The 9,221-nt window shown below is 41.6% G+C and overlaps 1 protein-coding gene across 1 annotated transcript; it reads right to left on the bottom strand.

The window, feature by feature from the left end:
* Positions 1-1,124: 1,124 nt before the first annotated feature.
* On the bottom strand, positions 1,125-9,018 carry LOC118790432 (filensin). The gene is made up of 8 exons (XM_036547343.1): positions 8,669-9,018; positions 7,666-7,726; positions 6,581-6,676; positions 4,961-5,053; positions 4,349-4,459; positions 3,414-3,634; positions 2,536-2,627; positions 1,125-2,052 (listed from the first exon to the last, which is right to left on the bottom strand). The coding sequence occupies exons 1-8, from the start codon at positions 9,016-9,018 to the stop codon at positions 1,232-1,234; spliced, it is 1,845 nt and encodes a 614-aa protein (XP_036403236.1). The 3' UTR covers positions 1,125-1,231.
* Between the last annotated feature and the right edge of the window lie 203 nt (positions 9,019-9,221).

Raw genomic sequence — 9,221 nt, 5'->3', positions numbered from 1 at the left:
AGATAAACAACAAATAATTTTGTTTTCTGTTTACTGTTCATTTTATTTTTACACTTCACTAAATCTATATCTACTGTATATTATGTTGTTGCTTTCCAAGCCCTACACCTCCTGAAAAAGGAACCTGCTGTACAGATTGTGACTGTAAATGATTCTCTGTGTCATTCTACTTAAAGTTTAATATTTGCAAACAGAGCAGTGACATTTCTTCCCATTATATTTTTGTGACAGATATTGTTTATATAAAGAAATGGAAAGGAATGTATGATCAATTTTGCAGCCTGTGGTCCTCGAGCATATTTCATAACCTTACACATAAAGGAATAAATTTATTGAGTCGTTTCCTAAAGCACTTGACTAATTGAAACAGGCATGCCACACTTTAAGAATCATTACTATTTAAGTCTCTTTAGTTTCTCACTTGTAAAACAGAAGCTTTATGATGCAAGCATGTTGTTGGGAGGCATGATGCTTTCTAGAAAAAAACACACAAATACCACAAATCAGAGGATTCCCCACATCCTCCAAATCTTCAACTCAATCTACATCTGTCTCAATTAAGATATGGGTCATTTTCCTCTTTTTTATGTTCATTTTAGCACTCTTCTCACCACAGAAACATGAGGGCAGGCAGTATAGTACATCAGTATGAGAGTGATAGGTAAGAGGTTTTGCAAGTCTGCAGGACTGACCAGTGGGGATACCCCCCTTTTCTGCTGCCTATATAGTTTTCTATGATGATTAAATTAATTAATGATGTCTTTCAATAACTGCAGGGCCCAATTACTGTTTAAGATTCCACAAAAAAACATTTTTGATTGAATGGATAAATGAGCGAATGTGCCTTTGAACATGTACATTTATCTGGGTCAAAGAATTTAGCCTTCAAAAATAATCCTTTTTTCAGCCTGAAAACCAGGACATCAACTGATGTAACCGACCAGCATGTGGCTGTTTGAGAACATGTAAAGGGTGAGGTTTTGTATTGTTGCCCTTCAATACAAATAAGGATGGGTCAGGTATTTTTGAAGGACTATTTATTGTCATTAATAATACACATCAGAACTGTGTAACAGTTAATGGTTAGCATCAAATTGATACATTGATTCACTCGCAGTGGTGGCCATATCAATTAACTCAAACCTTGTGGTTGTACCTGTGTGTGTGTGTGTGTGTGTGTGTATGTGTGTTTATCTGGGGAGGAGGGGGTTTTTTCAACTGTGCAATCTTACTAAAACTCGTTTTTTTGGGTCGAGGAGGTAGTGCTGCAGCTGCTGGTGTCATTCAGGTACTCCTCATTGTTGTTTGGTGGGCTGGAGGTCTGGCAGGGGTTTGGGGCTGGACTGGGGTCTTTGTTAGCGTTGGAGCTCAGGGTCATGTCTGGACCAGAGTCTTCACTAGTGTCAGAGTCTTTAGTGTCACTCTGGGAGTTCCCAGTCCCCTCATTTTGACTTCCCCTCTCACTGCTTCCTTCTTCTGTCAAAGTCCTCTTCTCCACCTTGGGCTCCCTCACACCGTCTTCCTTCTCCTCTTCCTTTTCCTCGTCCTCCGCAGAGAAAGGGGGACTCGGAGGCAGGGGGTCAGGGCGTTCGTAGGGGCGAGTGGATGCGCCGTGCCCGTACAACTCGTAAGGCATCCTGCCACATTCGATGGTGACAAAGATGTGCCCTCCGGAGGCAGGGGAGGGATAGAAACAAGGGTCCATGTAGCTGCTCTCGCCGCTGACCAGCACATAGCGGCCCTTGGTGTAGATGTCGGCTATAGGCTCAGGCCTGTTGTACCTCCTCATGCGGTGTCTCATCATGTTGCGCAGCGAGTCGAAGGCCCTGCTGATGTAGGCCCCGTCCGGGACATCCCCCAGAGGCCCCCACCGTCGGGGGAGCAACAGCTCCTGCCTCCTGTCCTCCTCATCGCCCTCCTCCGCCTTGCTCTCCTCCCCCTCCCCCTGCTCTCTCCCTGCTCTCTCCTCCAGCTTCGTCTGCGGCCCTTTCTTTGCCAGGTTCTTTTGTCGAGGTTTGACACAGGTAATGTCCTGTATGATCTGGGTAATATCTACACAAAAAAGCAAGAAGAATCCCTTCAACATTAACTGTTCATAAGAGGTAAAAACATCTAATTAATCATGAATCACAAAGGCCAGTGCACCCAACAGACAGACAGAATACAAGACAGATGAAATTACTCAAATTGACTGACAACTTCAAATTAAATGAAGCAGGTCTCTGACAGCTTCATATTATTTCGGCATAACCTTATGAAAAGACTGTGCCTCCTCATACGTAAGTGCTGTCGCATAACAGAGATGGCCTTTTGAGCAGTGATGTATACGCAGGAGTAATCTGCTGGGTATCTGTTTGTGACAAGATGGGACTCTGAAAGGTCACCCTTGTATATCTGAGTCAGCAACCACACGTGGATCTCAGGGAATGCACAGGGACTATGTCCATTCTGACCAGGCTGAGTTCACTGGCACACAGTGTTTGAATCCTAAAATAAAAAAAAACATGACCTGCGCAACCGAAAGTAGGATCTCACCTTTTCCTCTGCTGGTCACTGAGGAGGTCTGGGTACATGGGAAACTGGTTGTGAACAAGGTTATGGGAGTTCCAATTATTGCTGTACTGAGTCTGATGAAAGAAAATGAGAAAAAAAAATCAGAAATTCAATATTCACGTTCATTATTTTCCATAACTATCTTTTTCAATTATACCTTGTACAATTAATCACTTTCACTTGCAGTTCATTAATGTAAATATATGGTATGCACAATAAGACCTAAAATAAATTTTACCAGCACTTCCTTTCTGTTTAAAGTAAAAAAAAAAAAATGGAAATAAAAACATGACTTGTGTAAAACACCTTTGCAATTGCAAAGCCTTTTTCTCAGCTGACAATGGGTAAGCATGAATGATGATGAGTGGAGAACCACTGCCACCTTGTGGTGAATCTACCCTCTTGCCAGTTAATGGCTGTTCATGCTAAGAGGTTCACAAGGTCTGGTGGTTTTCCCTCTGCCTCAGCTCGTAGTTGTTTGATTGAAGTTGTTTAGACAGAGAGTCATCTCACCAGGAACTCTAAGTTTAAATCGTTAACTAAAAGTTAATCTAAAAACCCTGCAGAACTCACGGACCGAAATGGCCCACCGCATTACGTTACCGTCATTTAACAGACGCTCTTATCCAGAGCCAGCTTACACGGGTTACAGTTTCTTTCAAGGTATCCATTTATACAGCTGGATATTTTACTGAGGCAATTCTGGGTTAAGCACCTTGGCCAAGGGTACAGCGGCAGTGCCCCACAAGGGATTTGAACCAGTAACCTTTTGGTTACAAGCCCTGCTCCTATGCTACACTGCAGCCCAATATGCTCCAGCAGTAGGGTGAGCTGGGCGGAGCACACTGCGAGGGAGCTACCTGGTGTCCTCGGTCTCGATGATCCTCTTGTGGCGGTCCAGCTCGTTCTCCAGGGAGGTCTGGTACACGGCCAGCTGGCGACAGTCGTCCGTGTACCTCTCCAGAGTGCGCTCGGCCTCCTCCATCTCCCTGCGCAGCGCCTCTATGCAGTCAGCGTACGCCTGGATCTCGTCGTCGTAGCTGTCCTGGGTGGTCTTCACAGTCTGCTCCAAGGCTGAGGTCTAATGTGACAGCAGGGGAAGACATGGGGCAGATGCTGCTTTATCTCACATAATTCTCTCCCCCACGCACGCTGCCAAAAACCTCGGATGTGCTTTAATCATCCATGAAGATTATGGCCAGCACGATGGAGAGAGCGATCTCTACCGCGATAAAGAAACAGGTGTAATGACACTGAGGATGGTTTCAAGAATTTGAATCGCTGTAGCCTTGTGATGAATTCGTGTTTGATTATGATTGATTAACTATTGTTGCCTTTGCGGGCTTTTAGATATTATAAGGATATTTTATACAATGTTGAATTCAATCAGTTAATCCGTAAATATGTTAATCATTAAAATGTATGTGTCCTTCCACATGTTTACAGTCGCATTGACACAAAATGCTGAACAAAGTATGTTTTCAGTAAGTACTTAAAAAAGAAAACCTAGACCAAACAGGGGAAAACTGGAAAAAAGATTTCCTAAAGATTTTGTTGAAAGACAGTCCGGGAAAAAACATGGAATAGTAGAAATCAACATTAAATAAAAGACAGTAACATTAAATAAAAACAGTACCACGAGCAAAAGTACTAATGTAACAGCAATAGGCTGCAATTGAGCATTAAGTTGATGATGATGCTAGGTGTGAAACCATGAGACTGCCATCTTGTTGTGCAAAGAGGCATTCTTGAAGTTTGTGGAAATCCTGTACTCTTGGTTGCCATGGTTACGTACTTCCATCTGCAGCTGTTGTTTCTGGGACTGCAGACTACAGATGGCGTTCTTGTACTCCTCTAGCTGATTCTGCAGGGCTGGAACTTGCCTCTGGGAAATACGTTTTTCTTGCTCCTACACAGAAGGCAAAAAGAGGGGAGAAAGATCACACAGCTAAACGGTGTCTACAATGAAGTATCTCACTCACAAGATAATAGCGCATTGGTTTCTGCATCACCACTGATATGAATTTATTTTGTACGAAGTACAAGTATTCCAGTTTTCTGCAATTTGCATTTTTGGACAACTGCGAGGCAGAAGAGCTCCATCTATTGTTTGGAAATCTCCGTGACACGCTTGAATAAAGATTTTAAAAGGCACATAACTTTCTTGTAGACATGTCATTATGAAGATATCACCTCTACAATTTCAGCGCTGAAGGAGAAGATGAATGAGAGACACAATAACCGGGCTAAGGATAGAACTCCGTGACAATAATCAAAGCGGGCAGATACCAAAGTGCCTTTCACATTTCACTGACGCTACAGACATCCCCTCTCCGCCGCACGTGATGCACGTCAGCATTAGCTCTTGCCAGAATCAGGACAGGGAGACTGTGCAAGGTCACCTCACCTCCAGCACCCCGCCTGTAACGCTGGCCACACAGAGTTGCGTGTGGTTGAGCTGATGCAGGATGTGCAAATAGGTCTGTATCTCTGCAAGATTCTGAAGGGAGAAAAATAAGACAAAAATAATGAAACGTATCATTTTAATACTCTCGAACTGCAAACTGAAGGGGTGTTTAAAACAAAAGGCTGTTTTATTGATGAGATAAGTAAAGAAGCAAAGAGCAATGAAGGAATGGGGGACCATCCCCATTCACAGATTTGGAGTCTCTGGTTTCAAGTATTCACGAGACAGTATCTCCAAGTCCCAGCCTATTATTACATACAGATTAATACTCCATTTATCATATTATAACTTGAATTATAAATGTGAATCGCAAATTTGCGGCATAATTACATTGTTTTTTTTTTTTGTGGGAACACCTCCTCCTCAATGAAACAGCCTATCAATAGAACATAGTACAGCACAGTATTTAATGATGCACAGGAATATTTTGAACATATCCCTAGCAACTGTCAAGGGTCTCCCATATAGTGCACTGAGTTGTTTAGTGTGTACCTCTATAGATCAATTAATAAATGTGGCATTGATGGGCCATGAACATTTTTATGTTACATCATATGGGTATGCTGATGTCATATAATGCACACATTTCCAGAACCTTCCCTTTGTCTGCTTCCATTTCCAGTTAAGATAGAAGAGAATGGTGACTATAGATATAAATGCTTTGCCTTATAATGGAATTGCTTTACTTAATGAAGGAAAAGTGTCGTGTCCTTGTGCAGTTCACTGTAGCAATGTCTACGTTTTAGGTGAAAATGACCCAGAAGGTATTTTCTATGAAAAAAAATCACCTCTCCTATACTTTTGAGTAATTAGCTCATCGTAATAATAATAAAAAAAATAAGCTTGAAAGGACATTTGAGCTCAGTTTCTATCCTGTACAACTTAAAATAGGCACATCACTTGTTTATGTTTATTCTTTTGATCCAGTATCCCTTGTTATATTAGTGAGGATCAAAACCAAAATTCACCTCATTGATACTTTTAATATACATTGTTATATTTGTACCTACAAAACACAGAGGTCTGGTATTTTCATAATGACAGTTTGCTTGTGTTCACTGCGCTTAAGGATCAGTGTGTGGGGAAAGGGAAAATGATGGTGTCTATAAGGCGCAGGCACGGGATCATTTTGCCCTTGATTAGGAGACACTGGGATATAAGTAAATGTAGATTCCTGAGCAGTTCTAATCTTTCCTTGTTAACTAGCTTCACTTCATAGGAGACCAAAATGCATTTTTCAATACTAGAACAACATTGTTAATTTCTTCGCTTGCTTATGCTTGTGTGTGTGCGTGTGTGTGTGTGTGTGTGTGTGTGTGTATTCAGAGCATTTACTGATTTCACATGCTTCGAAATAATGCATTATTCAATCAGTCATTAATATACTGTACCTAGGACTGCCAAAAAAGCAAATCTGTTTTTATTAACATGGGAGAGTGTTTGTAGTGCAAACAGTGATCCATAGTCTATATTTGTGAGTAAGAGACAAGGGTTCCATATTACATGGATAATGGCACTGTTTGCTTACAGCTGTTGACTGGATTATTATCGATGTCTCACCTTTTTGTGCCTCTCCTTGGTGGAGTTAATGTCATCTTGCAGGAACTGAGACTGGATTTGATACTCCAGGTTTCTCAACAGGGCAGTGTCTGCTTCCTGTCATAAGAAAATACAGACTTATTCCACCACCAGTTGTGCTATGACCGTTCCTGATAAAGAAGCTATATTCCAAGAAATTGAGTCCTAAGGGGGGGATCTTATATAACGGTACAAGAATCATATCATGAGAAAATTTGCTTTAAACACTGGAACACTGTTAGGAAGCTGTAATTAAAATGAGAGACTTGGAAGAAATTGTGTGGTCATTCAAGATATGCTTAATTTTCTTTATAAGTCTTGATCTTTGTTGCATAACACATTTCATTTGAGGGCCAAGCATAGAAGTTCCTGGAAGCCTTTTGTAGTTTTTTTTTTTTAATGAATGGTCAGATCCTGAATATACAGAGCTACTGACTGACATAGAGTCATGAAACTTGTTACCCATATTGCCTCCTGCACTGAACAATTTTGCTTAGGTTGACCATACTGGATTGTCCAACATTATGAATGTTTTACAAATCTCAGATATCACCTCCTCACAAACAAAATTGTTTTCTAAATTGTAAAACAATAGGGAGTACATTAAAAGAACATGGCTGTCAAAAGATAATCAATTTACAGCTTTTGGTTTGTAAATATGCAAATGAGCTCATCTCATTCTCCACTTGGTAAAATTACTAAATTTGGTAAGCATAGAGTTTAGGCCATTCCAGAATAGTGTTCTAAACTGGAATGTGATAAAACAATATATGTAATTAAGCAGCAGAATATTGAAAATATTCAAAATTGTATTGCTATTCCAGCCAATAGGTTAGAAACAGAGGTGTACAGATCAAACAGGTTTTAGGAATTGCACTGGATAGTCTGCCTTGGTCAGGAAAATTGTGCTACCCTGCTGTCAACCTTTTTCATAACTAATCCTAAAATGTCATCACAGGAGTTCAATTTAATAAGAGAAGAGTCAAATCAGGGCCTCTATTGTCAGTAAGGTTATTAATTAATGAGTTCTGCTTTTATTTCCTGATTTCTGTCTTTTTCAGTCTTACCCTATTGAGCTGGTCCAGTGCCCTTCGCAGTTGCTGCTGGTGATCACACTCATCTATGTACCTGAAAAACATAAGCACAACATCTTAAAAATGAATGACGTCAAAGTCCACAAAAGTAAAGTCAGGCTACACATGGCTGTTCAACGCAAGGGCAATTTGGCATTGTACAGTACTATTTGTTAACAGCTTTTATTCTAAAGAACATTAGGGTCAGGATTCTGTATAAGTGGACTCACCATTAAAACAAAAAATAATGTGCTCACCAAGAGCAACCATATTTTTTTCCTGCAAATTAAGGGTTTCTATACATACATCATTTTGTCCATTGCAGTCTAATATTAGTTCAATAGGTCTACTGAGATGCTAGGTGTTATTTCTATGGTGAAATACTACATTTATTATGTAGCTGTATTTATTATATAGCATCCTTCATCTCCTTCAGAGATTTCAAAGCTCTTTACAGTGAAAAGAGGTGGGCTGACTCACCTCAGCCTCCATCAATATATAGCACCCACCCGCGTGCTGTATAACAGACCTTTTGGATCAGAATGCTCTCCACATATTAACTAGGGTGGAGAGAGGGCTTTATTTCAACCCATTAAACTGGGGGGATGATACATAGAACCAGACTGGTAATTTAGTCATGCTATTTTGCAGTCCCCTGCCCTTTCCGATTAACTATAATAAACATAATCATGTATAAATATGGCTATTTTTATCACTTCTTTTAAGACTTTATTCCGGTATCAAGTCTAGATTTTCATGATATCATCATTGAACCCAAAAAGATTTCCCATCCTAAACAGTCATTCGCAATACAGCATGGTATGCGTGCTATGAGTACAGACAATTGTGTGTGGTATGGCGATAGCTTCTGTACACAGAGAACAGTATGTCTCTATGACTGTGTACCGTCTGCAGTCACTTACTCCAGGACTTCATTGTATCTGCAAAGAGAAGCCCTCCCAGAATGTAAAGTTTGCTTTCGGTTTACCATCCGTACTTGTTGTTATAATCTTCCAGCATTCGCTCGGCATCGTTCAGCTTCCTCTGCAGCTTGACGCGGTCAGACGACAGCTCGCGGATCCTCCGCTGGTTGAGGCCGATCTGCTCTCTGAAGGCTGCCTCCAGGCTGGGGACCTCCTCCATCCTCTGCAGGGTCTCCAGCTGCTTCCTGAAGACGGCATTGCACTGCTCCAGCACGTGCGCCCGGCTGATGTATTTGGTGAAGCGCTCCTTGAAGTCCTGCAAGCTCTTCAAGCTCAGGCCCGTGGACAAGTCGATCTCCTCGTGGAGGTCGAAGCGCTCGGTCCTCTCACTGGTGACTTTGCGCAGGGAGCTGGTCACTAGCATCTTGCTTTGCAGTGCACGTCCCTTCTGACAGTGCGTGCCTCCTCAGTACCTTCAGTGAGTTAAACCTCACTCTTTGCTGTCCCCTGCCAGACTAAATGCTGCCTGTTCCCCCCCTGTAAAATAACAAACTTTTACCCCACCCATGCCAACCAGCCATGCACCCGGTCCTTCCAGAGTTTGGTTGCCCATTGTAGCCGACACTG

Source organism: Megalops cyprinoides, chromosome 15 (genome assembly GCF_013368585.1).
Source record: "Megalops cyprinoides isolate fMegCyp1 chromosome 15, fMegCyp1.pri, whole genome shotgun sequence".
Taxonomy (NCBI): Eukaryota; Metazoa; Chordata; class Actinopteri; order Elopiformes; family Megalopidae; genus Megalops; species Megalops cyprinoides.
Note: the sequence above shows the minus strand (reverse complement) of the source record. Positions and strands in the feature narration are given on the sequence as shown.

Excerpts from the sequence above, each read along its gene's own strand:
- LOC118790432 (XM_036547343.1), bottom strand. The coding sequence starts at position 9,018 with ATGCTAGTGACCAGCTCCCTGCGCAAAGTCACCAGTGAGAGGACCGAG. Across the intron at positions 6,677-7,665 it reads CACTGGACCAGCTCAATAGG|GAAGCAGACACTGCCCTGTT; the intron begins GTAAGACTGAAA and ends TTCTTATGACAG. Across the intron at positions 2,628-3,413 it reads ATCGAGACCGAGGACACCAG|ACTCAGTACAGCAATAATTG; the intron begins GTAGCTCCCTCG and ends TTCTTTCATCAG.